Source organism: Schizosaccharomyces osmophilus, chromosome 3 (assembly GCF_027921745.1).
Source record: "Schizosaccharomyces osmophilus chromosome 3, complete sequence".
NCBI lineage: Eukaryota > Fungi > Ascomycota > Schizosaccharomycetes > Schizosaccharomycetales > Schizosaccharomycetaceae > Schizosaccharomyces > Schizosaccharomyces osmophilus.
Genome location: NC_079240.1, coordinates 938,967 through 966,040, shown reverse-complemented (window position 1 = coordinate 966,040; position 27,074 = coordinate 938,967). Strand labels below are relative to the sequence as shown.

The window sequence follows — 27,074 nt, the reverse complement described above, 5'->3', positions numbered from 1 at the left end:
GTTGAAAAACACGAAATGCCCGTACAACTTCTTTTTACTAGCGTTTCTCCTGGTTTATTTACAAACAAACATCTGTAAGAGCTTGTTACTTGTTGTTTCTTATACGTATTTCTTACTCACCCTTACGTCAAGGATAATTTACCGAAGCTTAGCACAGAACTCTATTCATCATGACGTAGACTGCAACGTCAAAAGTAGGATGCCGCATATTTATTTTCATCTGCGCGTAACACACGATTCCCTGAGAGAAAAGTAAAAAAACGCCAAGAAAACGAGTTTTAATACGAAGAGCTCAATAAAAATTGAAACAGAGGATATCCCTGTTGAGTCTATTTACCAATATATATGATATTCGGCAAAGTATGTCTTCAAACCCGTAGATGGTAAAATCAAAAGTTACTGTCTTTGCTTGAGCTTGGGCATTTTACAAAAGCTAGGGGAATTCCAAACATTGGAAGAATAGTGTGACAACATTTCGCAAGTTTATTTACATCGTTACCTAGTTACTCAGTCCATGATACAATGCGGCGATGCGTTGTTTGTATCTGTCACAGGATTAGTATCAGCTTTGATGTTTGGTCATACCTCTGGAAATGTTTCGTTTCGATCTTAAATTCGCCCACCTTTATTAAGTTGCTCTCTTTCTTGTTCTTTGTTCAGACCAGTTCTTTTGGTTTTCTTCAGTATCGGTTTGTTACTAACTGTTGGCGTGTAGAACCCATTCCGAAAATCAAACAACGCGGGAGAAAAGTTGAATCCCCAGAATATGAACACTCCTGTTTCTGACACTGGCAAAAGAGGCAGAGCCTTGGGTTCTAGCGGCAATTTCCCAAGTGCCACGAAACAAACCAGCAAACCAGAGACTAGGCTTCCAACACGCCGGGCTCATTTTGACGAAAACTTTACTCCCTCTTTTCAAGTGGAACCAAATGGCTCAAGAAAAAAGGAAGAGACAGGTGCCGAGTATGAGCGTGCCATCCAAGCTATGATCGAAAAGGCTATTGCTGAAGAATCTTCTGGTCAACGATATCCCTTATACGAAGGTTTAGAAGACTATACCCTATTATCGAAAACCGGAGACGGTGCGTTTAGTAATGTGTACAAAGCAATTAATAACACCACCGGTGAAAAAGTGGCTATTAAGGCTGTTCAACGCGCTCAACCCGTTGATCCCATTAACCCAGGCCGTCGTCAAGGTTGCGAGTCTCACAATATTTTAAAAGAGATTCAATTGATGCGTCGAGTTCAACACCCAAACATAATTCAGCTTCTGGATTTTATCCAGACTCCTGAAAACTTTTTTCTTGTCCTTGAATTAGCCGAGGGCGGCGAATTGTTTCATCAAATTGTACGTTTTACGTACTTTTCAGAAGAGTTAGCTCGTCATGTAATTTTACAGACTGCACATGCTATTCGTTATCTCCATGAAGACTGTGGTATCGTGCATCGCGATATCAAACCAGAAAATTTGCTCTTTGACCCGATTGATTTTATTCCATCAAAAATAAGAAAATATCGTGCTGGCGATGATCCGGACAAGGCTGATGAGGGCGAGTTTCGCCCCGGAGTTGGCGGCGGAACAATTGGTCGAATCCGTTTAGCGGATTTTGGGCTCAGTAAAGTTATTTGGGATTCTCACACTCAGACTCCCTGTGGTACAATGGGATATACTGCTCCTGAAATCGTACGCGATGGAAGGTATTCCAAAAGTGTTGATATGTGGGCCTTAGGTTGTGTTTTATACACCGTCCTTTGTGGGTTTCCTCCTTTTTATGACGAAAGCATTTCTTCTCTTACTAATAAGGTTGCCCATGGTCAATACACCTTCTTGTCTCCATGGTGGGATGATATTTCAAAGGGCGCCAAGGACTTGGTGAGTCATTTGTTGACAGTAGATCCAGATTCCCGCTACGACATTCATCAGCTGTTAGCACATCCTTGGATAACACAATCCGAGGAGCCTACATTCCCTGCCAGTGATGCTCCTCCTATGAAAAGTGAAAGTCCATTTTCTTATGACGTTGCCACATTTGCTGACGATGAAATACCTTCTGCTCGCACGCCAGGTGTTAATTCCTTACGTGAGATATTTAATATCTCGTATGCCGCTCACCGAATGGAGCAAGAAAGATTGCGAAAGCGTCTTTACCGTGGTAATCAAGGAATGGCAAACTTTTACGGAAACATGAATGATCTGATAGAGGAAGAGGGCGAATATGACCCCGCTACTTCCAACGTTGAGCATGCCCTAAAACGAATCAATATAGCAAATTCTCCAAATTCACGGTCACCCAATACAGCATCTCCTCAGCAAAAACCGAAAAAACAACATGATAGTGGGTTTAAAGGATTTCAATTAAACCTTTCCAATGCTACCCTGTACAATCGGAGGCACAAACCAGGAGCTTCCACCGGTGATTTTTGAGTTTTATGTGTTTATGGATGCCCTTTAATCATTCGACGTATAAAATTTACGCTTTTAAATAATGATTTCCACTCGCTCTATTTACTGCTTCGTGTTGCTTACGACTAAAAATTTATTTATATCGGCCTGACTGAATTAAAAGTCAAAAAATATGAATGCTTGATGATTGTAGGATCCTATCTGTTTGTTAATATAATTTCTTTTCTTCTTTTAGGACACCCAAATGCTAAGTTATGACGACGTTAAATACTTTTTAAATCGCTAATGACGCTGATGACCAAAAAAATCCTTTGCTAATGTCTCAACTAGATATTATCTATTCACAACAGTCATTCGCGGAGTAACATCCTTATGCATTCTCAATTGACAATGGTTGAGACAGACGGATATGATTCTTTGGGGCTTTTTTTTGTCTTGATAGAAACGTTATTTAGTATTAATGATGTTGAAAATTTAATGCAACAAAACTTGAAATAGGTTTTGCTATAACCTAGGAGATACGTTTCTATTTTGCTGATAAAAATAGTCTCTTTTATGCTTTGTTTATTATGTTAAATTCCAACGGATTGTATTTCCACTTGAAGTATTTTGTTTTGGTTCACGTAATGTCCGAATATAACAAACTATCTATTGGAATACGAGAAAAGAAATGTCGATTGTTATTCGTATACAATTTGACAAGGAAAATGAAAAATGAAATCCACGTCTAGTAAAGGCTATGGAGAGGATATACGTACAAGAGGCAGTCTCCATGTATATTACAAAAGAGGATATTGAACTAGATCGTTACTTTACTATTCGATATGAATGAACTGCAAAATGTGATGAATATAGGATGAATGCGATTCAAATTATTCATAGAAAAAAGAATTACTTTTTATTCTTTTTTTAAAAAAAAAGTGAAAAGTATTCAAGGCAGTCGGGAAACGTATTCACCCATGACTAGTCGCTCAGATCATTGGAAGAAATAAGGTTCCTTTTGTATATATGTATTTTGATTCCATTTTGAAAGGCGTAGTTTGAATGTAAAAGAAAGTGGAATAGAGCCTGCCTCCAATCTCGTCCGCCGATTATTATTATAACGGTCCGTCCGTTGGGTACCGTGATCGAAACGAACGACAACTAAATAAACAAACGTGAAAATGTCGAAAGAAAATGAAGTACCAGATGATGTGGAATCTTTAATGGCTTCCTTGGATCATCTGGGAGTGGAAAATACAGAGACAGACTCAAAACCCGAAGAGAAAGAACCCACTGAAAAGAATGAACAAGTGAACGCTCCTGAAAATGAAAAGGAGATTTTAGATTTCTTGGATGAATTAGAGAATGAAAAGCGCGAAGCAGCTTACAGACAACTTTCTGAAGGTGCTACGCAGGAAACTTCCAAAGCCCCAGCTGAATCGAAGGAGAAGTCGCAAAACGAGCCTTCTGATGACCGCACTTCCAAACGGTTTGATACCCAGTATGGACGAGAGGGTAACGAGACGCCCAAAGAGGAGAACAAGAATAACTGGTTTGGCGGTTTATGGTCAAGTGCTTCAGCAGCCGTTCGTTCTGCAGAACAGCATGTTCGTTCTATTAAGAATCATGAAGAAACAGCTCATTGGGACAGCCAGGTCCGAAAAATGATGGACTTAAATAAGCTTGGTACGAGACCTCCAGAAAAGGGTAATTTAAAATTGTACTAACAAGTCTGGTTTAGGAGATATTGGAAATGGTATTCGAAGCAAGGCCTTACCGACATTGAGTAACACCTTTCAGAATGTAATGAATGTGGTTGCTCCTCCTATTCAGGATCATGAAGTCTTGCAGGTTATGGTGTTTCACGACTTAGCTGGCTTTTCTCACGTGGATCGAATTGTTTACGATAGTTTTGATAATGTAAGCAAAAAGCTTTTATTAGATGGAAGATGATACTAACGGGTTTCTAGGTTATGTCTCAAGTGGAGGGTGGTGATTTGACGGTTTTGTTGGACAAAGAGGCCAAGGTGCGAAGCAGGACTGGTGATTTGTATGAAAACTTTGCCTTATGCAATGGATTATTGGAAGCGAAAAAGCTGGCCAAGGAAAATTTGGTGCAACCAATCCGACATGCAAAAAAGTATGTTGAAGAATCGAATTCTGCAAAGTCCGAAGAGGAAAACAGCGAGAAAAAGGAAGGATCTTCTATTCGAGTTACACATTTGTTGTTGTCCATTCAAGCATTTACAGTAAAATCGAAAGAAATATCAGAGACGGAGCAGCTTTGCTTTTTGTTATGCTTGAAGGATGTCAGCCATGACCTGGAGTTTTTTACTACATCTCAGCCAATTCCTTTAGAATGGCATCAATGGGCTGTGGATAATCGGTATATCGAGCTGTTTGGTCCGACGGCCATACTTCCAAATGAATGGGCTAATCAATGGACCGAAAACTGTATATCAGTTGCTGCAGGGATTCTTGCTCAAATGTATACCTCGAAACGCATGGCTTTGGGGGATCCAGCGCTCTTTGCTACCTTGGAACAGAGAAACGAAGTAGAAGAAAAAGAGCAACAATCTGCTTATTTTGATGGTTTGGTGTATACGTAAGCATGTTTGTGAATGCCTGCAAAACCGATGTCTCCAAATGTTGGAATGAAGATACTTTTAACGATTCCTCTTTTTCTATTTCTATTTTTCTTTTTGTTTTTTTTTACCCAATGTGCAGAGTACTTTTGAGGAACTTGCACTCACTCAATCTGTCTCTATTTCTCTTTCATTCGCCTCCATAGAAACAGTATGATTATATGGTAAACAACAAGGTGAATTTCGCAAGTCATCAAACCAAAGTGAATGAATTCTTTTTTATGACCAACAACTTTTTATTTTATAACTAGATTACGAAAAACGAAACATGAAAACCAAAATGCTACTGAACTGTGAAACTATGAAACCATGACCAAGACTAAAACTTGGACTCGCTGATGAAACAGAAAGGATCCTACACCTTTCCGGCTTTAAGCTAATTTCCCACCGAACCCCGAAATTGAATCCATACCACTAACGATATGAATACTGCAAATATGGTTTCCTTGCTGATGTTAGGAGTACATGAATTTTGTATCATTCAATTGTCCAGCCATGTGATCTAACATGGTAGTTGCCATAGAATTCGCAACTGTAAACAATAAGAGAGTCAGCAAGCGTTACGGCAGAATGGATAACACTACAAAATCAGTACAAAAAAAAATCATTGAACCATTTGCTTTTTTATACAGGAAAATATTCGAATTTCCTATTGTTGTTTATTTACATTCCTGTTGCTATTTACATTTCTCTGGAACCTTAAAAGGCTGGGTGATTGGAGGGGGGGGAACGGTTTAAGTCGCACGCTCAAGGCACCTGTTACTTCCTGTGCCTCACCAGAACAAACGTGACGTTTCCTTTGTCATCAAAAATAGATATATATATTGACGGGTAGACGCCCCGTTACAAAACATTCTGAACTTTAGATTTAGTGTACTCGGTGTGCTTCCTTTTACCAAGTTTTTCATTCTTTTGTTTCTTCGACTCTCTTTAGCACAATGCTTTTCAAAAGTGCCGGATTTTTACTTTGCCTTGCTAGCGCGTTCGTCGCTCAGGCTATTCAATTAAACTCTCCTAACAAGGATACCGTTTGGAAGCCTGGTCAAACCAATACCGTCTCTTGGGATGCTGTTAGCACTGACCCTCATAAGACCAAGGTGATCTTGATGAACATGAATAACTACCCCAACAGAAGATACGATCTCGGTACTGTCGATACATCTGAAGGCCATTTGACCACCAACATTCAACTATCCAGTGATCTCCCTCACTCTGGATGGCAAATCTACCTCGATAGTGCCGATGAAATGAACACTGGTTCTTTGGCCCAATCTCACACCTTCACCATCGAAGGCAGTGGCACGAGTCTCAGTTCTGGTGGCATCAGCGGTGGTATCGTTTCTAGCACCTCCTCTTCTGCTAGCTCCACCCCTGCTTCTTCTTCCTCTGCTAGCTCTTCTGGCTCTTCTTCCTCTGCTCCCAGCAGCAGCAGCAGCAGTGGCTCTAGCTCTTCTGCTCCTTCCTCTTCTGTTTCATCTTCTGGCTCCCTTACCTCCGATGGCGCCAAGACTGCCAGCGGTAGCAGCAGCAGTGGATTCTCTACTAAGTCTGGTCAATCCAGTAGTGCTTCCAACTCTAAGGATGGCTCTAGTAGTAGCCACGGCTCGAGCAGCAGCTCCGGTGCTGCTACCGAAGGTATGACCAAGGTTGCTGTCGTCGGTTGCATTGCAGTCGCTGCTCTTATGGTTATGGCTTAAATGAAGCCTGTTCGAGTGGTGTGTCTTTAATCGTCGTATCTTTATCCTTTTTTTTTGAAGGAGAAAAGAAGGATAGCTTGATTAAAAGACAACTTTGCTGTTCTGTGCAAATCTTCTCTTTACTTATTGTCGCATTTCATTTCATATCTACTATGTTTTTTGATCCTTTGCATGGTGCATCGAATTTATTGGTATTGATCAGTCATTTGTTTTATCTCATCGTTTGAAATTCTATTTCAACCTATTTGCATTTTTTGAATTCTTTGGTTTGTCATAATCATCATACCTTACTGAAGGTTTCTTCATTGTGTTTGAAGTAATTAGTATCGCATATATAGTTGTACCTGTTTTAAGCTACGAGCGTATATGGTTGATTAAATTATAATACTCTATTGCATTTTTTTCATATACTTTTTTATATATTATGAACGAGTAAGTAGTAGTAGTGAATGCTTTGTAGGAAGAAAAAACCAGGAAAGGAACGTAGTTTTCGATGTATGCCGTTCTCCTCCTGTTAGGAGGAGAAAGGAGTATGAAAGAAAAAGAACTCCCAAGGCGAGACTCGAACTCGCAACCTTCTGATAACCTTATTAAGAGTCAGACGCTCTAAACCGATTGAGCTACCCGGGACGATTTGGTACACATATCGTGCTAATGATATAGATAGCCAACCAGGTGTGTTGCCTTTGCTTGAATGGTATGTGCCTTCGAAAACGTATAACGAGTGAAAACATTTCTACGCGAAACAATTACATGGCTACCAAAACATTATACGACGCTTTATTGCGACAAAAGAGTACAAAACTAAGTTGTTAAAACGACAGAGTGAAATGGTGGTATATGACTACAAAAGAATACGTTCCCCAAGAACAGCGTGTAAGAGAGCAGGAAACACACTTTTCAGATTTTTTGACATTTACGAAAAGAAAAACAAAGAAAACTAGACAGAAAAAGACAATAGAAACCCAATTCGGTTGGGTTTGTAAAAGTTTTTCACTCTCGCTTGGTCACCCAAAAAAGCAGTCACACTCTTTTTGGAAACGGTGTCAAACTGCAAACACTCGTATTTTTTTGCTCTTCCCAACACCAAACACCAGCAGTTAACATTACACAAAATGTCTCGTGGACGCGGTGCAGCTTCCGGTACTAAGTATAGAATGACCTTGGGTCTTCCCGTTCAAGCCATCTTGAACTGTGCAGACAACTCTGGTGCCAAGAACCTTTACATTGTTTCCGTTTTCGGTACTGGTGCTCGTCTTAATCGTCTCCCTGCTGCAAGCTGTGGTGGTATGTATATTCATGACACGAGGGAAATCACTCTTTGGGCAGGGTTCGTTCCTGGAAAAATTCTCCACGAGCGAAAATTCAGTCCTCGGAATGACTCTTGTCGTTTATCAATGTGGGCATTGACAACTAACTTTTTTTAGATATGATCCTTGCTACCGTCAAGAAGGGTAAGCCTGACTTGCGTAAGAAGATCATGCCTGCCATTGTTGTTCGTCAACGTAAGGCCTGGCGCCGTAAGGACGGTGTCTTCCTTTACTTCGAAGATAATGCTGGTGTCATCGTCAACCCCAAGGGTGAAATGAAGGGCTCTGCCATCACTGGTCCCGTCGCTAAGGAGTGTGCCGACCTCTGGCCTCGTATTGCTTCTAACGCCGGTACTGTCGTTTAAACAAGTTAATAAAAATACCGAGCATATTTTATTAAAAAAAATTCTGTCTTTCTCGTTGGTTAGTGTTATAAAAACCCTTTTGTAAGTATGTTGTAGCTATGCCATATATTGTAAGCGCAAATACACCACTCCCACTTGTACATACAGTTGCATGAATGTTTGATAAAACGAGTTTTTGGGCTGTAAAAGAAAAATAAAATAATAATTATTCCTATACACAACTACTACAAATACAAGGATATTCGAACCCTTTTTTTTCAGCTAGCAAGCTTTTGTTCAATTTTTTTTAGCATGCCTTTCAGTCCGATTCCACTTGTGGAATGATAAACAAGCCATTTCTCCATTTCTAACCGTATACCCTTTAATTGATCCGGAATGGGAAGATTACCTTCTGTCGTTTGCAACGTAGGGTTCAGTAAAACGTCAAATAGCTGATTCCAAATTTCTTGGTTCCAATACCGTTTCATCCGCTGAGTCAATACTTGCCTTCTCTGACCAGTAGAATAGTCAAGTCTTGTCTCTATATATTGTCCAAAAAGCATTGTGTGAATGATAGCGGCTAGTCCGTGATAATCAACTTGATACGTCCATGGCTCGCCCTCACGCATTTCTATACAATCTTGCAAGTCGGTTTCCCAATTTGCCATAAATTTTGTTTTTGGTTTAAACAATGACATATCGAGGCCTCTACCAAAATCTATAAGAAAAATTCCTTTTGAAGACCAACCGCAATACCCTTCAGGAGAATAGCTAGGATCCCATTCCAAATCATTCACAGTTTCCAAGCGCAGCAATGCATTGTCAGCCTTCAAATCCCCATGAATTATTTGCTGTGAATGCAACCCTTCAATGATTCTCAAGAATTCTATCGAGAAAAAAAATACTAACATCTCATCAATTCCTGGAACAGAACTGGAAGAGTTTCGTAATGAGTTCACCAGGTCCAAAACCGATCCTTGTGGTCGATATTCCATTAACAAATGGCTTGAATTCTGATACATACTTAAATAGTAAACGGGAAGTATGGAATCAATATCTCTGTCACCGCTCATCCGCCTTCGAGCTTCCTGTGTCAAATAATACTCAATAGGAGAAGATGGACTCTCTATCTTTAATGCGTATAATTTTGAATCGATGGTCCCGTTCTCTTTTTTTTCAGAAATCTCGCTTTCTAAGGGAAGTTCTTTAGCAAGATAAACCGGAGCAAAAGCCCCTTGTCCAAGTTTACTTATGATTCCAATTTTTACATTCGGAGGATAAAGCAAAGGAAAACTGGGGCTGCTTAATAAACTAAGACGAGTGCTATTGCTTCGTCTTCTACCACGTCCACTAGTCGTAGCTTTTGGTTTATGAACAAAAGATTCGATAGCTTCTAGACTAGTAAAATTACTATCGATCTCATGATAGTTTTCATCAAATTTTAAATAGGGACGTAGTGCTTGAAATAAACAGTCGCGCAGAGATTGGTCGAGGGGATGAATGGTAGTAGGTAAAGAAGGCAGAACAGGGTGCTTCATGGGTTCATTTATGCTAAGTAAATCGTGCTCGTTAAATCTTGCGAGAGCTTCAGTTTGTAGGAAGGGATTCACTGTGTGAAGGTCGTTGTTTTCATTGAAGGGCAGAGAAACTGGGTTAACCGTAAATCCGTTTGTTGGTTCCACGGGTCGTTCCTCAAAGTGAGGGATAGATTCGTAATGGCTTTTATAAGGGACTGAAGGAGGAGATCCTGAAAATGTTCGCCTCCGCTTTGCGTCGTTAGAAATCGCTGGAATTGACGATTCATTAACAAAGGTATCACCAGGTAATCCTGGAAACGATTGGAAATCTGGCAAATGCGAATGGGGTAACTGACTTTTGTGTTCTTTAGTCTCGTAAGAACTCTCAGCGAAATGACCAGTTAGCGATGAAGGCTTCGCATTCCTATCCGCATCTTCTTTTACAGAAGAAAGCTCGTTAAATGATATAGTTTTTGTTACGTTAGCTGGGGTACCAAAATCAGAGTATTGATTTGGAATAGGGGATTTTGGAGGCGTCTGTTGAGTTTCAGACCGGAGTGGTTGGTTAAAAAGATCCATTATATCTGCCAAAGCAGCTTTTGTATGAATGGTGGGAGAAGGAGGTTTAAAAGCGGGTTTTGGTGAAAGCGCGACGGGTGTTAAAACATCAAACACTTCCTTTTTAGGGGTCGTTTGTGGAGCTTGTTGATGAAGAGTGGATAGAGAAGGACCCACAGGAACAGCAAAAGACTGAGAATCAGGAGCTTGCAATGATGAGGAAACTGAATCAAAATATCGTTCAGCTCTGTACTCTTCCATTGATTTTTCTTGTCCATTCGCATATAAAACAGGAAAGCGAAAAGAAGCATACTCAATCCGTTTTCCAGAAGTAGCATCATAAAACATAGGAAGATCAGGTTCCTGTTCACCAACAACATTGGAAGATGGAGCCGCCGATGCCGCGGCGACAGAATGTTCAGGGTGAGGAGCAGGAGCGTCAGAGTAGATTTGAAAAGGCTTAGTGGCTTGAGGAACATTTTGCTCTCGCGCAGATGGCTGCTCAGAAGTAGAAGTTGCAACCGTACTAGCTTTGGTTCCGAGTATGGTCCTGGGTGGAGGAAATGGAGTTTCATAAGCAACTGATTCCAACGGTATATTTTCATCTGAAAGCTTTTTTAAGTAAGCATTATACACATTTGAAAACTCTGAGGCATGTCGGAGAAGTCGAGTTAAAGGACGAGCCTCTCGCGATATGCCAGTCTGTAATACTTCTGAAGCTTCTTTCCATCGCTGCATGCGAATTAATAATGAAGTATATTCCTCGTAAAACAAAGATAACTCTATCCCAATACGCTTGCTTGCTAAATGATAAAACTCATGAGCAGCATTAGGGAACGTCTCGGGAGAAGCGCATAATCGATGTATTTTGACAAGCCAAATACGTAAATGTCGAACATCGTTTTGAGCAAACTTACATTTCTCCAAGTAAGCAAGAGCATCATCCAAAACTTTCGGTAATATGTTTTCTTTTAAATATTGCGTCGAATCTAGCCATTCCACGCAGCGATGCCAAACATCCACAGGATCGTCTAGTTCATCGATAACTTCGAGCTCTTCTTGAAACACAGCGAAAGTTTGTGTTTCTTCCAAACGGTTGCCTGATGATCTAATTGCTTGTTGGGCAATCTTTGTGTCATTCCCAGAAACTGCTTCATTCAAAATTTTATCCTCCGAAGAGTGCCATTCGGGCATTTTTTTCAATACGTCGAAAGCATTGACCCGTATCCAAAGACGGGAAAAATGTTGAACCGTAGACTTTGTACCGGATTATTCACCTAAACCGTTAAGCTATTTGACCAGGTGGACAAACAATGTAAGATTTTTTGGCGAATATCGCAGAAATCTTGAGTATACCAAGAAGGGCAAATTTTACCAATAAATATTCAAGGTAATAGCTTTCTTCGTAATATTATTTATTTTCCTTACCTTCTTTTTCACCTAAGAAGACAAGTTCAATATTCAGGTTTGTGGTTCAAAGAAATCATAACATTCTTTGTTATATTATAGTATAGAGGTTCCTTTAGTAATAAAATATTCTTGAGGGTAAACAAAGAAAACACAACAAAAATGTAAGCAAATTTCGTCTCATACTTTAGGTGTTTTAGTTTTTTATAACAAAAACAAAATTTATTTTTTAACGGATAAGCTAGATTCAAACTAACAAAATATCACAATGGTACGAAGTTACTAAAATCAGATATATTTCGTGAGAAATGCATTAATCGACTCCCAAGAGATTAGAATCCAAAAATACCAATGAACTATTTTTTTTTTATATTATATGAACTATGAGAGCTGTTAGCAACCAAGAGTAAAAAAAATCGACACCAGCAGGATTTGAACCTGCGCGCGGAGACCGCAATAGATTTCTAATCTATCCCTTTAACCACTCAGGCATAGTGTCTTTGTATGATTACAAGTGAAATAAAACCTATATAAAACATTTTGGGTTTATTTTAAAAAATTAATTTACTTTTGTACGTATCAAACTAGTAGAGAAAGAAAGGGAAATTTATTGAAAAAGGAATTTTAGTTTAGTTTGAGTTAGGAAACAAGTTGTCTTTGCTCAAAGGACGTAGCATTGAGATTTCCTCCAGTAAACAAACAGACACAACCAGAAAAGCGGACTAGTGACAAAGAGTTACTCGATTCGTCCTAGGAAACCTTTGGAATTATCTGTGACGTCCCCTTACTGAATAAATCATCAACGCTGGATGCTTAAGAAAAGGATCAACTTGGTTTAAGAGATCAGCGTATTGTATTTCATGCCAAGATGCAACTCCTGTTCTATATTATCAATTTCAACTCAATTCGGTTTTGGAACATAAACCCCAAAGCTTGACTTGGCCAGAGTCAATGCTTCGAAAGGTCGACTGATTCAACATCACTATTGAGAGAAACGATTATGCCAGGAACGCAAACATCCGTTGAGTCTGTTCTCAAATACTCTTATCTCATGCTCGTTGCTAAAAAGGTTCAATTTAACACGTACATGAATAATAGGAGCAGTTGGAACTCGACCTTTTGAATGCTGCAAATTACATTTTGGAATGTAAACAAACGCCAGCAACCACCAGAATCGAATCTATAGTCGAATACTAAAATCTTATGCTCGCTGCTGAGTTGTCTTGTTCAACACGTACATAAATAATAATAGTAGACGAGATACAATTACTCGTGCGTTGCTTTGCTTTTTGAAATGTAAACAAATGCTAGAAGCAAGAGTCTTAAGGAAAAGAACGGGGGATAAAACCAGTTTACAAGGGAAAGAAGTTAAAATCAAAAAAGGGAATCAATCAAAGAGAAAGCTGAAATGTTAGAAAAGGAGGGAATCAAAGGGATCATACTCAAAAATTGTGTCATAAAGGTTCACGAGAAAAGGTTATTAATTGAAAAAAAGAATAAGAGAATGAAATTCAAGAAGAGTATCGAAACGTTCATCACAATTTTTTAAGATATATGAGGAAAAAGGTATTGGAGCAATGGGAAAGCAACCGAGTGGAACGCCTTCTGCTTATTCATCTTTTAACGAAGCAAAGCAGTGATACATCCAAGGAGCGCTCATTTTGTGAGTTTTGTCAACAAAAGACTAAAACGAGGTCCTGTTTTCGCAATTCATCTACAAGAAACAAAGCTCTCGACTTTGAGAGAGAATTGCTTTTGGATGCATGTGATTGATATGCTTGCTTGGTTGAAAAAGGGAGAGTTCGACCTCTATTTGTACCTTTTCAAGACGTTTGTTTGTTGACATCTGGGACTGGAAACAAACTACTCACAACAAACAAAGGATGCTTTACCATTGGTTTTCTGTTCAAGAAAGTTTAAAGAGAAAGTACTCCCAGTCTGAGCCATCTATTTAGCTAGGATTCGAAACTTTTCAGTTTGTATATGCCAAGTAAAACAGCCGGAAGAAATATAAAGGGAGACTGGTCGATAGGTTGTAAAGGAACTGAGAAAAACTCCAAGAGAAGCTAAAAGGAAAAAGAACTAACTTTGCAGACTCATTGCATTCTCTCAAATAAATAATAATTTTTCCTTAACTCTTTAGTTCCCAAGAAATCAAAATTATATTCGAGTTTCGGTGTTAGACAAGCACTAACAATCAAACGCTATACTTACTGTTAAATCCAGGGTGTGAGCATTTTGATTTTTTTGAAGAAGTTGCTTTGTTTACATTTTTCTGTTTCTGTAAATAAAAGCCAAGTTACAAGATGTTACTTGCTCTTGTGACTCAACGTTGCGTAAGTGATGCGAAATTTCTTATTGAAACCAACATCCTTGCCTTTAATTCTTGCCAATTGATATTAATTTTGTATGAATATGTCTGAAGAGAAGCCTAGCTTGGATTCAAGTGTTCCTCCTGAGGGCCATGCTTTCAACATTGATCTTGAAAAGGGGCTTCCTTTGAATACACCGCAGGATATTAAAGAATCATTCGGGTCAGGTTCTCCAAAAATCAAACGAAACAAGGTAGTAGCTTTCCTTGGTTTTTTGCTTCCGGATAAGGATTATTATGATATAAAAGAGAACAAGATTAAAGCCAACGCCTATACTTTTTTAGCTGAATATAAGAAAGAAACAAAACATCACTTTCCTAAAAATGTAATCGTTGAAAACAGAACAGTTCACTGCATTTCGACATCGGTTTTATCATTATTGTGCTCATTAGCTGCCTTTTACCACTATGACTTCCTTTCTTGGTTACTACATGTATCTAGCGAAATTGGATATCCTTGGGATTTCTTTTGTCCTTTAGGCCAATTCTTTCTAACATGGGCAACTTCTTTCGGTGTATTTTACGGTAAGTAATATTTTTTCTAATCGAAACAATTCTTAAGCGTGCATTTGCTAACAAAAACTAGTATTCAGTCGGCCTATTATTTGGGTAGCATGGCTCGTGGCTAAAGCACTAATTTTTATTGTGGGTGGTCTTGGGGTCGTTTCCGAACATTTTTTATTTCTGGTGCAGGTATGTTATCCACCAGTCTTTTTTATTTGTGCGGTTGGTTCTATTGTGATGCTTACATTGACGTCGATTTTCGTTGTGTTAGTTTTAGTAGGTTTTTCGGATTTTTCAAAACTAGATATTATATCTCATTGTACTCTCGCGGTAGCAATTGTGACATTAACAAACTTTGTCGCAATATTACTTGCAAAATTTCTTGTCAATGGCATAAAGTCCATTTTCACAGGTCTTGGACAAACTGTCGGTGTCGTGTGTTGGATGTGTTACCACAGTCTTATTTGTATCCTTGGATACTCAACTGAGGAAACCATTTCACTTACGCTTCCAAAGCATCAACAAAAGGACGATGCATTTTTTTCTTCGCTGGTAATTTTTAAGGAAGAGAAAAATTGACAAAGCAACCCTATTGCTCTCATTATTTATTTAAATTAGTTTTATTTGGCTTCCTCTCTTTCCTCATCGCCAATTTTTGGTACTGTTCTAGAATTCATTGTAAGAAATCTTTATATATTTATTTAATTTACGTTTGAATACGATCGGTTTGTTTATTTTATTAAATCTTCTCTAAAAACTCACCAGTGTTACCTCCCAGGTAACCATTCGTTGCAATAGTAGGAGGTTGCACATTTATGGAATTTGAAGACGTTTGCAAACAATAGAAATACTTACCGATGTTTAGAATAAACTGTTAAACAAGTATAAAGCCAAAAAAAAGATAGAGCCTACAGCACCCCGGATTCCCATGTTGTCTCCAACCATAGTACTAACGAGGCCCTCAGACGCTTAACTGCAGTGATCGGACGGGAACTGGTGTTTTCGCCTAGGTGTGGCCGTAGACATGCTTTTGTTTATGTTAAAATATTTATACTTATGGTTGATTTATATAGAAAAATTTTCTTCTCTTGCAAGTAATGGTCATCGTTAAGGAATACCTAGTCATTTCATAGTTCTTTGAGAATTCTCCAAGTATTTATTGAAATGTAAAAGGATTCAAGCAAGTTATCGGACCGCTTGAGTTTTGAACATATATGGTTAGATGAGCCGTAGCACAAAGCAATCCCTAAATAGCATTCAGAAATTGAAAGTTCATTTATGCTTGGTTAGACTAGTTGCAACGAAAAAAATTTGTTAAATATACTTTGCTCTCTCAATATGAAAGGTATGCTTTTAGGACATTGCGACACGAGAACATTCGCTAGAAACGAAAATTATCATCAATCACTGCTTGGTTAACAATATACAGCAAATTCATGCTCAATAAAAAAAAATGTTTGTAGATACACCCTGTTGCTCAGAACATACGCAACTAACATATTATGTTTTCTGCTTTTCAATGCTCAATACCAACCTTGATACCCACTTAAACCATGATTTGTGTTTTATTCATTTCTGTAGTGAGGGTTCAAGTGTTAAAAAGTAATCTCTGTTTTCTAATTTTATGCAAGACGCTTAAAGTAATTATAATATTTTGTTGGATTGTTTGTTTATTTTTCGTGACCGCGTAACGGCGTAGTCGCGTACACAGCAACGAATGTTTACGCGTACCGCGTTTCAATTTAATAGCGACCCATCGTAATGAAACGCATCCACTACCGTATACGACCTGCTTAAAATTAAGCCAAAATATATCCCTTTTTTTGTTATTCCTTTTAGTTGTCTTTCTCTTTTAACTATCTTTGAGTAATAGTTGTCACATGTTCTATTCTGAAGCCATTCTCTCAAAAAAGGTACTTTGTTTACATTCTGTAAATGGGTTCAATTTCCCCCAAAACTAACTATTTTATGTCTTTAGGGCCCCTTAGCAAAAGTATGGCTCGCTGCTCACTGGGAAAAGAAACTTTCCAAAGTCCAAACCTTACATACCGACATTGAACAAAGTGTACATGCCATCGTCACGGAAGAAACAGCGCCGATGGCTTTGCGCCTTTCTGGACAGCTTATGCTTGGCGTCGTTCGTATTTATTCAAGGAAAGCTAGATACCTGTTGGAGGATTGCAATGAAGCTCTGTTGAGGATTAAAATGGCTTTTCGTCCTGGGCAAGCTGAACAAATCAATGCCCCTTCAGTTACCTCAATAAAAGGAAAGGATGCCATGGCTCAAAGTGCTAATCTTACCCTTCCTGATACCATTACCGAGTTTGATCTGTTGGCCCCAGATAGCTCTTTCGACATGCAATGGTCTCAACTTATTCAAACACCCAAGTCTCGCTCTTTTGAATTACATACCCTTCCTAGTTCATCTTCTCCTTCTATTGTTTCTAGCGAACAGTCAATTGAGGCAGCACGAAATGCTGCTCCTCATGAGACTAACCTTTTCTCTGATCCTTTGCAACTTAATAGTATGGATATGCAGTTTCAGTTACCGATATTTCAGTCAGGCGCTGGTACGCCTAGAAGCGAGCAATCCATAGAAGTAGGAAGAGATGCCCCCCATGATCCTACTGGTGCTGCTGACCTTAGTGCACTAGTTGGGTCGCAGGGTGGAAAATCACCTGCCTCTTCTGCTAGAAGTTTTGGGACCCCAAGCTTACTTCCTGTTGGAAATAATTCTTTGGATAATGAACTACTAGCTCCAGTCGATGACTTACAATTAGATCTCGGTTTGGACGATCTCATGAATGATACTACAGTTCCCGCACAACTACCAGTTGAGGAGACCAATGACGATGAAGTTTCCCACATTGAAATCCCTTCTGATCACCTTGACCAGGCCTCATCTCCACAAGAGGAGGTTCAAGAAGATGTGCCCGACATTACAGAGCAGCAAGCCTCAGTTTCTCGCATCCCACGCCGTCAACGTGCTGTTATTGATCCAGTTACTGAATTGTCGTCTCGACAAATGAAAAAGCAACTGTCTGATACTTCTTCAATCACAGCACCGCTTTGTTTGAACACTAATCCGGTGGTACTAAATGCTACGGTTAATTTCATGCGCAATGGGAACATTCAAACTTCTTTATCTTCTTCCAATTTAAATCCTCATTTGGCTGAAATTTTTAAGATGGACTTTTTAAAAAAACTTCAGGACGATGTAAAAAAGCGTAAATTGTCCCCCACAATCGAAGAAGAGGAAGACGAAGTAACTAAACACCGAAAAACTGATGATGCTCCCCAACAAGAACAGAATTTAGCAGGAGAACAGGAGGCTTCAGAAGTATACGAAGAGCATGAAGCCGAGCAAAGTCCTGCTGAAATGTCTGCTTTAGATGCAGCTAATATGAATAATGACGGCCAAGTAGAACTAGCAGCTGAAACCCCTTCAGTTCCTCCAGCGGATGCAAATATTGACGATGATTCTATGATAGGAGCGCCGCCTGTTATGTTGGATGATAATGAATGGAATGCTGATAATACTTTTAACGAGCCTGCATCTTTTGATTCTATGCCTAGTACGCAAGTTGCTAAAGACTTTGTTCAATCGAAATGGACCCCCCGCGTACAAGGAGAACAAGCATCATTTAAAGAATTGAGTGGAAACACGAAGCGTGATGACGCTGTACAACTATTTTTTGATGTTTTGGTATTAGCAACGAAGGATGCTATATCCGTAAATCAAGATGAATCTTCCGAAGGTGACATTATCCTTACTGCTAAACAAAAGATGTTATTCAACTCTCTTTAAAAGAAATGAATTGAGAGTCTTATTTTTCAGCTAAGTTATGGGGATATTGTACATTTTTAATTGCATACATGTTATAATTAAAAGGTCCTCTGCTTCTCTCGCTGCCTTGAGTTATCCTTCCTGATATCCGGTCATATCTTTAACTTTTAATGTTTATGCGTACATCGTGTATACATTTATTTGCTTGTTTTTATATATTTTCAACAACGTGTATTATATTTTTGATAAGGGACTTCAATTTTTTTGGGACTAATGAATTTTTATGTTGGATTAATAAATATTATTTAATTCGTATACTTGGTGCATTCAAGTAGAAAAAATCGTTTATTTAGCTACCTTTTTCGTTTCAGTAGAAAATTATGCAAATGCGATTCGTAATTTAAGCTGGAATATTGTCTACTCTTAAGAACTATACATGCAACTGATTTTCGTCTTTTCATAGTCCGTTACCTACCTTGTTTGAATGTAAGCAGGAAGACTATACTACCAAAAATCAACAAACTCAGAACGTTTTTCATTAATGCTTTATTATACATCTAAATAACCCATTAGACCATAAGAGAAAGAAAGGGTTAAAAAAGCCGAATTCGTTTTGTACCACTTAAGGATCCATTTTGCTGGTTTGAAACAATAACCTCAATGCCTTTAGCTCGTGCCGCATCAATTGCATCTTTCGACACAGAATCACAATTGACTATTTCTACCCTTTTTAACGATGCGAGACCCCTCAAAAGACTAATGAAGCCTGAACCCGTTATCGAAATACAGTTAGAGAAGTTGAGAACCTCTAGCTTTGGGCAGCAAGCCACGATATGGGAAAGATGATCGTTGTTTAGTTCAGCATTATCAGAGAGGTCCAAAGCCTCTAAATGAGACAGACATGTAAATAGCTCCATAAATTTTGAAGAAATTGGTAATGAATCATGTAAAACTAATGATCTCAAATCAGGACTTGATATTAGAAAGTTAGTTGTGTTTTCAACTTCCTGATTAGTTAATCGAATAAACAGGCTCAATTTCACACTTTTAAGTGAAATAGGACGATAAAGTATGGGGAATAAGTATGCTGAAGCAATTGTCATAGAAGGACTAGAAGGTATGATAGATAAGTTTTCCAAAGAAGAGGGTAAGTAAAATATATCTCTTATAGATTTTTGCTTTGCATCGTCAATTATCTGTAAAAGCTTGAGATCTGGTTTATTCTCTTTCAAAGTGGATATAAGATTTGGTTGGTAAGTAACCACGAGCTCTTGCAAATTAGGGCTACAGGAAATTATGCTGGCAAGAAATTCCTGCTCCTTTTCATGAAGTGGGTGCGCTTGGTTTCTTACAAAATGCAAGCTTCTTAATTGTAAAACAATATGCTTCTCGTCAAGTTGCTTATCCCAGTCCATGTTATCGAAAAGCAAGTCAGGAACAACATCATCCAATTCCAATCGCTCTAACTTCTTGCAAGCTGAGAGAACTTTAGAAACAGTAGAAAATGTGATAGAAGTAGAACAAGAAAAATATTTTAATTCGGTGAATGGTGACCATATAAGGTACATTTTGGGCATTAAATGCGGAAGGCTTAAAGGTGAAATAGTTTTGTAAGTGTGGATGGAGTTCACGCATCGAAGCAAACCCTTTGTAGGGGTTAAAATACCTAATTTTTCCAAACCAATGACTTCCTGTATATTATTGTTTGCATATGCAGAATAGCGAGCCAAAGTCATGACATTGCGATCTCTAAATTTGCTGCTTCGTGAAGACGCTTCAGAAAAGTCCAGTTTATGAAACAAAGAAGATTCCCTTTTGATTGAATCTTTCCAATTTTTTGAAACTTGCATGCAACGGACTATCGTTTGAAATTCCACGTACTGAAAAATGTGTAAGAGGATTTCCCGAGGTAGAAGAGAGAAAAGATCTTGAACTGGCCGAGTCTTCTGCATTCGATCTAACAATTGCACGCTAGCTGCTTTTAACTTTTGTCTCAATGGGTCAAGTTTGTGAACATATTTTAAGCCTTGCATGTATACATGGTCAGCTTTTGAATCAAGTCCATCATACTGAAGCAGTTGAGCCAAGCGTAAGTAACCTCTTGCGTTTCTCTGGTTTAGGTTAATCATCCTTTGAGCATCAGCTTGGGCTTTTTCATACAAACCCATCTCTTTCAGTACAATGGCCCTGATTTCAAAGAGATCAATAACGGGCTTTGGTTCTTGCTCAATGCATGATGTTATATAAGCAAGGGCATCTTCATACTTTCTCTTTAAAAGGTACTGTTTCGTCTTCTCTCGCCAATGCTTTATTTGATAATTATTCATCTACAATTCAAAAGAAATATAAAACTTCACAAAAAAAAGAAAAGAAAGCCATGTAACCCTATCTTTTCAGTTAATAAGCTTATTTCACCTCTTCTAAAGCATACCCTTGGTTATGAGTGGGTTTGGTAAAGTCAGATAGCCCGTTCAACGTTTTTGCTACCAGGCAGCACTTGTGGTTGTAACTTTTATGTTTTGATTCTCTTCTCCTTTTTTCTTAACTCAGTACTCATATCATGTAGAAAATGGTTACTCTACGCTGTTGGGCTACATAGCATATTCGTAGTTCACTAAAATATTGGTAGCTTGCCAGAAAACTAAGCTATTTGAAGGGGATCCATTTATGTTGGAATATGCAACTAATAATCGTCCTCTTAAGCAAAAATAAGAACAATTGAATTCAAGTAAAGGAATGGAGTGGGACAATTTTGAAAACTACGTAGGAATCACTACTTCCTATAAACCATTGAAAAGCAAACGAATCGTAAAGATTGATTGGCGTAAGAGAATGGTTAAAACATAACTAAGTGCTTAAATGAACTTATACATATAATAAAAGGGTTCACGAGAAAGAAAAGTAATTTTTCACTTTTGCTTTTTTGAAGAGGCCTTGGGGATTTGAACGAGCCAAATTCCGCAAAAGATTAAGAATGCGCCCAAGACTGCAAAGCAGGAAACATAATAAGGATAAGCGTGTGGTAGGAAACGGGGATACTCATTATGGAAGAATTGACGGATTGTAAAGGTGGCCTTCTCGTCTATAGGGTTCAGACCGCGTCGATAGTAAGCGATTTTATAAGTGAATACACCATAATGGTCAGGAGCAGTAAAAACAGCCTCATAGCGTTGATGTGTTTTACTATCAGAAGCCACAGGAACCATGTTCACACGGTAATAAGGATCGAGCATTACCAGTTCCATTTGAACATCATCGGCCACGTAAGGTTGAGGTTGGCCATCGTTCAAAACAGCAATATCAATGGAAAAAACCTAGAATTATTAGCAAAGCAACATTGATTTCTTCCCACTTACCATTTGATCCTTAATTCTGTATGTAGAAGCATTATGAAGTTCGTAAGGCTCACCAACCTTTCCGTAGGTCATGTTAGAAGCATGCAAAACAGCAACACGTTGGAAAACCCAGTTTGTCAAATCACGAGCAAATAGAGCATTTGCTGCAGAATAGGAGGGAGAACTAGGAGAAAGGTATGCGTTGGTAAACATTTCAGGACTTCCACTGAAGCCAATACGTTCACCAGCATCGTTTTGAAAGACGCTGACTAAAAATAATTGAGCACCGGCTGCCCAAGGCTCTTCGGAAATTTGATCTTCGGATTTCTTATTGTATACGTACGTGGAGGGGTGTCCACGAAGCACAGGCTGAGCACGATGATTACTTCCTAAGAAATGGCCATTTCCTTTATAAACGATTGAACCAGCCTGACGGGTCTCGTCTGAAATAATATGAGGATTTTCGGTTACAGTATCCAGCAAGACAGAATCATCATCGGAACTCTCAACAGAATGGAAATGATCCACAACTGAGGAATGACGCTCTCCAATATACAAATCTAATTGTCTGCCCAATTCACGGATTCCTTCAGGAAGGTTGGAGCCAGCAGCAAACAAGACGTTACCGCCAGCTTGCGCAAACTCTAGAATAGCTTTAGGAGATAATGTAGCTCCGAGACCTAAAATGAAAGGTTAATCAATTGCTCTCTAAGTAGATCTTGTATTTTATATCACCACATATCACATACTTTTGCTTTGGGTGGAGAACAAAATAACATTGTCATACTTGCGCTCGCCGTATTCAAACAACTTTGCCTTTTCGTCCTTCACGTTCGCTACGGTAACATCAAATCCATTCTCTACAACCATAAAATTAGAATTTGTCGGCTTAGTCAATTCTACTACCTGTCAATGATTCCAGAAATGTGCTATAGTCTTCTAAAGAATGATCTGCTGTAGCCAAAATTGTATGGCGCAAGCCCTGGACAAAAAGTGACCAGGACAAGGCAATTAATAGGCACAATGCGCGTTTCATCGTTGTGCTTTACCAGCTTTTACCTTTTGCTAAGGTCACGTTTGAAATGCCCATGCGCAGTGGACCTTCCTGTTTAGTGAGCCTGAAGGATGTTGCTAGCAAGAGAAGGCACTCAAAAAAATTGTACTATAATACTGTTTAATACGATAATGTAGAAATAACAACAAGGAAGGAAATTACAGGAGAAATGGTTTGAAATTCTGACCATTTGGCGATATAAATGGCAAGGAAATGTAGCACTCTACCAAAGATAAACCTTACAAACTTTTAAAAGTCAGAGCATAAGGAAGACTACTAAGGAACCATGCAATCGACGAGAGTATTCTGCCTTGAAAATAATCAATAAATTGAAATTTATTGAGGCTTTTTCATCTATAAAAGCCCACAACCTATCACGTATATGTGGCCGCGAGGTTTGCAAAAGTCACCCCGTTTCTATTTCTACATGCAGTTGAATTAGGGAAGAGGGTATTGCTTTTTGGGAAGGGGAAGGGTTGTACCGCTGACTTTGATACACTCTTGACCCAACCAGTGGCCGAGTGTAATAGCGTAGTCGATACCATGTTCTCCAGCAAGAGCAGCAATAAAACCACCAGCAAAGGCATCACCTGCACCATTGGTGTCGACGATTTCCTCAGCGGGAACGTGGTTAGGCTTGTAGGTCTTCACTTCACCATCCTGGACTACGATAGTGGCATCAGCACCTTGGGTAATAACAACAGCACGACTGCGCTTCTTGTTTACTTTCTCGACAGAAGCCAAAGCCAAGGCTACTTCACCAACATCCTTAGTTTCAATGCCATGGTGTTCACCATAGCTAAGGATTTCAGACTCGTTGCCAATGATGTAGTCACAATAAGGGACAACAGAGTCCATTTGTTCTTTAAAAAATTGAGAAAGGAAAGGAGCACTAAGGTTCATGATGTAAGGCTTGTTCTTCTCAACAGCGTGCTTGGCCAGTTCCAACATGGCCTCGGGGCTGACAGTCAAATGGTATCCACCAACATATAAAATCTTGGAGCTCTCAACAAGGCTCCAAACTTCAGGAATCTTCAAGTTATTAAGCTTATAGTTGTTCGCGGCTCCCAAATTAGTGCACAAAGAGCGACATTTGTTGTTGTTACTCAATACAACGGCACAAACACCAGTGCTTGTGGAAGGATCAACAGAAAAAAGAGAGCGTAATCCAGCCTTTTCATTAGACTCACGAAGCATGCGAGCAAAGTCGTCATCACCTACACAACCAGCAAAAACGGTAGAGTTGGGAGGAAGGACATATTGAGCAGCACGGCAGCTGTTTTGAGCAGCACCACCAGCACCATAACTGACACAGGCCTCTTTGTAAATACCCATTTGCTTTTCAGATGCCAAAACGGCATCGTTGCTTTTCAGTCCATATTTCTGGAGTGTAGCATCTTCTCCTCCAACGTAATAATCCAACAAAGGGTTTTCCAATCCAAACAAGACGTAAGAAGACATGGCAGAAATTAACAACGTTCTAGAAAGTATATAGGAAAAGGGTAACTGCGGTTTGACATGACTTTCCATGATCAAAGCTTCTGCAACTCTACTTGAAATAGCGAGGGATTGCATTGTTATCTTTTACAACGCAACTCGTACCAGTACTATAAATTGTAAACAATGGATCTATCGAATGTATAAAGTAAGGTAAAAAGGGCTCCTAAAGAAGTTTTTCTCATACTCTTCCTTTTTTTATATTCTTTATGTCTCAAAAATTATAAGGGATTTTCATTACAGTTGTCTCTTCGTGGGATTTACTCTCCCTTAGTCTCCGATGCCTTCTTCTTTTCTTGGATGGCTGCAACAATATCCAAAGAAAGCAGACGTAAACTCAAATCTTCTACAATTTGAGATGGTGATGCCGATTCACTTTCCCAAACCAATAATAACAATAGTTCCTGCAATCGTTCAAAATTGTCACGTAACTGAACCTGCTCTTTAGAGAGCACGTGAATGCATTGTGAAAGATCACTCTCAAGGGCCATGGCACCATATTCATTCCATTGAATCTTATAAAGGACAAGGTGTTCCAAGTAGCTAGCAGCTTTTTCGCAAGCCATACTAGTTAGCGTAAATTGATTTTCCTGTGTAAATTCATCGAAAGCAGTTATCCTATTCCAAATTACTCGGAGCCTACTCACAAGTGGCCGCTCGCGAGCAAGTTCCTTGGTATAGTCATCGTAAGAAAGTACATATTCACAATCCATAAACGCGTCGTCAATGGTTATTTCAATTTTCGGAAGAAGGAAAATGGGGAAGTAGGTATTAAAGGCGTAGGAGCATAGTTTATCAAACATGCTACTGTCACTCCGAAACTTATCCAATGTAGCAGACACCTGTTCTTTATCTTTATAAAAAGGGTAAACCTCATTATCCTTTTTTTGAATTTCGTCTAAAACTGTACATAGATACTGCTTACTCAAAGAAGCACTATTCGTTAAAATAACGAAACGCTCGTAGAATGGCTTTTGGACCTTGCCAGCGTCTTTAAACTTTTGAAACTGACTGCGAATACTTCCACATAAGCCAGTCAGGTCTGAAGAAATATATGCGAAGTAGGATATTTTAAAGATTGGACACAAAGTTTCGTGGACAAATTTATCGAGGTATGCAGATGAGCCAGAAAAGAAAACACGCTGAATGATTTGCTTAGTAACGTACATAACATCATCAACAATGGAGCTCGTCCAAGGAAGAACCCTTGTATAATGTTCCTCTAGCTCAAAAGCTGTTTCCATGCTATGCTTTAAATAATAAGTTTCCAAATGCAAGAGGGAGGGTATAAGCTGGTCGGAATTTAATTCTTCAACTACTGAACTCGAAAAAACGTTTGCGCATTCAAATGAACGTTCATTGTTAGATTTAAAAGAAGGATCGGGATTTAACAAGCGATATATAAAACGGCTCATGAAAACCTTGTACATATTCCACTTAGTCAAAATCGAGGTAAGCTCATTCAACAGAGGATGTAAGACTTGTAAACTTACTCGTTCCATTTCACGTTGATCTAAAGGTAGGTTACGGTGCTTGACTTTTGCATTCAAAAGCAGGAATTTATAGCTCTCTATAGAATGCAGAAGGGAAGAGATACGACGAACATCATACATCGTGCTTATAATGATGGATCCTTGTCTATCACAATCATACTGTAAGTTTTCGATAACTGTGATTGTATTCTTTGCCTTATAGTACCGAAGAACCAGGGGAGTATGGGCTCGTACTATGCTAGCAACATGTTCAACCAAGCCAGTAAAGGCTTGTGAAAAGAATAAAGAATGAGATGGAGGTTCGTCGAGCGTAGCTCTAGCTTTTGAAGCGATGATTCCACCGAAAAAATGCCAGTATGCCTCTAACCCCTCTTTTTCTTTTCCAATTAAAGGAAAAAGTTTGAAATACCTAGTAATTTCTTTTTGATCCTTGTTACGAGCAGCTTTTTGGAATTCTCTCTGAAAAAGCGCATGCAGTGATTCAACAACTTCGTTCAAAGTTTCGGTAGGAGAAAGTGGTTGCTCACTCGTTGGAACAACTGCAAGGGCAAACTTTCCTTGAATAATAGACGGAGAGGTACAATTCGCTCGATGTACGAAATCTGCCGCTTTTTCCCACTGTTGGCGTAGCATAGCTCGGTTCAGTTCTATGAGGCATTCCTTAAAATCACGAACTTGCCGAACATACAAAAGACATTCCTTTAAACGATTCTGTTCTCTATCCACAACTTTGATATTGTCAATGACCTGCTGATCCACGATAGAGATGTCACAAAACTCATGTTTCAATTCATCGATCTGAGTCACCAACAAAACCAACCGTTCCCCAAGAGTTTTAAATGTAGACTTGTAGCTTTCAATGGGCTGTCGATCGTCCAGAAGGGATTCGAGCTGTTCATCCGTTTGTTTTGATTTCACTTGCAACGACTGAAATAATGCTTCAATCTGATTTAAATTCGTACATTCATATACAGATAAATTTGTCATAATTTAAAATAAATCAAGGAATCCTAAATTTCATATGCTTGATTTGAGCAGACCTATGTCACGCGTTTGGAACAAGATCGCGTAAACAATGAGAGATCCCGGCAGTAATCCAAAATAAATCGGCAAAATCCGACGAAACGTTATCTATACCAAACAAAACAATGAAATTGGTCCAACAAAAG

General features: G+C 38.9%; 11 protein-coding genes and 3 non-coding genes across 14 annotated transcripts; 6 read left to right on the top strand and 8 right to left on the bottom strand.

The window, feature by feature from the left end:
- Positions 1-345: 345 nt before the first annotated feature.
- Positions 346-2,425, top strand: srk1 (MAPK-activated protein kinase Srk1; the record flags this gene model as incomplete). Its single annotated transcript, XM_056183282.1, has 2 exons — positions 346-360; positions 716-2,425. 2 exons carry the CDS (start codon positions 346-348, stop codon positions 2,423-2,425), a joined length of 1,725 nt encoding a protein of 574 aa, XP_056039683.1.
- Positions 2,426-3,567: 1,142 nt separating this feature from the next.
- SOMG_04497 (Golgi protein, associated with COP vesicles (predicted), DUF5427) lies at positions 3,568-4,995 on the top strand (the record flags this gene model as incomplete). The annotated part of the gene is made up of 3 exons (XM_056183281.1): positions 3,568-4,072; positions 4,128-4,306; positions 4,357-4,995. 3 exons carry the CDS (start codon positions 3,568-3,570, stop codon positions 4,993-4,995), a joined length of 1,323 nt encoding a protein of 440 aa, XP_056039387.1.
- Positions 4,996-5,969: 974 nt separating this feature from the next.
- knh2 (conserved fungal cell surface protein, Kre9/Knh1 family, Knh2) lies at positions 5,970-6,728 on the top strand (the record flags this gene model as incomplete). The annotated part of the gene is made up of 1 exon (XM_056183280.1): positions 5,970-6,728. One exon carries the CDS (start codon positions 5,970-5,972, stop codon positions 6,726-6,728), a length of 759 nt encoding a protein of 252 aa, XP_056039859.1.
- A 547-nt stretch (positions 6,729-7,275) lies between these two features.
- On the bottom strand, positions 7,276-7,358 carry SOMG_20224. The gene is given in 2 exon segments: positions 7,276-7,311; positions 7,320-7,358. It is a non-coding gene; the product is annotated as a tRNA-Lys (tRNA).
- A 485-nt stretch (positions 7,359-7,843) lies between these two features.
- Positions 7,844-8,403, top strand: rpl2302 (60S ribosomal protein L23; the record flags this gene model as incomplete). The annotated part of the gene is made up of 2 exons (XM_056183279.1): positions 7,844-8,015; positions 8,156-8,403. 2 exons carry the CDS (start codon positions 7,844-7,846, stop codon positions 8,401-8,403), a joined length of 420 nt encoding a protein of 139 aa, XP_056039866.1.
- A 257-nt stretch (positions 8,404-8,660) lies between these two features.
- On the bottom strand, positions 8,661-11,651 carry bub1 (mitotic spindle checkpoint kinase Bub1; the record flags this gene model as incomplete). Its single annotated transcript, XM_056183278.1, has 1 exon — positions 8,661-11,651. The coding sequence occupies one exon, from the start codon at positions 11,649-11,651 to the stop codon at positions 8,661-8,663; it is 2,991 nt and encodes a 996-aa protein (XP_056039864.1).
- A 630-nt stretch (positions 11,652-12,281) lies between these two features.
- Positions 12,282-12,363, bottom strand: SOMG_20223. The gene has a single exon. It is a non-coding gene; the product is annotated as a tRNA-Ser (tRNA).
- Positions 12,364-14,279: 1,916 nt separating this feature from the next.
- On the top strand, positions 14,280-15,073 carry SOMG_04493 (uncharacterized protein; the record flags this gene model as incomplete). The annotated part of the gene is made up of 3 exons (XM_056183277.1): positions 14,280-14,760; positions 14,822-14,928; positions 15,044-15,073. 3 exons carry the CDS (start codon positions 14,280-14,282, stop codon positions 15,071-15,073), a joined length of 618 nt encoding a protein of 205 aa, XP_056039382.1.
- Positions 15,074-15,644: 571 nt separating this feature from the next.
- Positions 15,645-15,759, bottom strand: SOMG_10106. The gene has a single exon (XR_008803639.1). It is a non-coding gene; the product is annotated as a 5S ribosomal RNA (ribosomal RNA).
- An 860-nt stretch (positions 15,760-16,619) lies between these two features.
- rad21 (mitotic cohesin complex kleisin subunit Rad21) lies at positions 16,620-18,547 on the top strand (the record flags this gene model as incomplete). The annotated part of the gene is made up of 2 exons (XM_056183276.1): positions 16,620-16,652; positions 16,718-18,547. The coding sequence occupies 2 exons, from the start codon at positions 16,620-16,622 to the stop codon at positions 18,545-18,547; spliced, it is 1,863 nt and encodes a 620-aa protein (XP_056039380.1).
- A 572-nt stretch (positions 18,548-19,119) lies between these two features.
- On the bottom strand, positions 19,120-20,853 carry pof3 (F-box protein Pof3; the record flags this gene model as incomplete). Its single annotated transcript, XM_056183275.1, has 1 exon — positions 19,120-20,853. The coding sequence occupies one exon, from the start codon at positions 20,851-20,853 to the stop codon at positions 19,120-19,122; it is 1,734 nt and encodes a 577-aa protein (XP_056039857.1).
- Positions 20,854-21,435: 582 nt separating this feature from the next.
- wbp1 (dolichyl-di-phosphooligosaccharide-protein glycotransferase subunit Wbp1) lies at positions 21,436-22,897 on the bottom strand (the record flags this gene model as incomplete). The annotated part of the gene is made up of 4 exons (XM_056183274.1): positions 21,436-21,840; positions 21,883-22,541; positions 22,611-22,721; positions 22,768-22,897. The coding sequence occupies 4 exons, from the start codon at positions 22,895-22,897 to the stop codon at positions 21,436-21,438; spliced, it is 1,305 nt and encodes a 434-aa protein (XP_056039856.1).
- Positions 22,898-23,353: 456 nt separating this feature from the next.
- Positions 23,354-24,376, bottom strand: ado1 (adenosine kinase; the record flags this gene model as incomplete). The annotated part of the gene is made up of 1 exon (XM_056183273.1): positions 23,354-24,376. One exon carries the CDS (start codon positions 24,374-24,376, stop codon positions 23,354-23,356), a length of 1,023 nt encoding a protein of 340 aa, XP_056039315.1.
- Positions 24,377-24,672: 296 nt separating this feature from the next.
- On the bottom strand, positions 24,673-26,892 carry cog4 (Golgi transport complex subunit Cog4; the record flags this gene model as incomplete). The annotated part of the gene is made up of 1 exon (XM_056183272.1): positions 24,673-26,892. The coding sequence occupies one exon, from the start codon at positions 26,890-26,892 to the stop codon at positions 24,673-24,675; it is 2,220 nt and encodes a 739-aa protein (XP_056039256.1).
- Between the last annotated feature and the right edge of the window lie 182 nt (positions 26,893-27,074).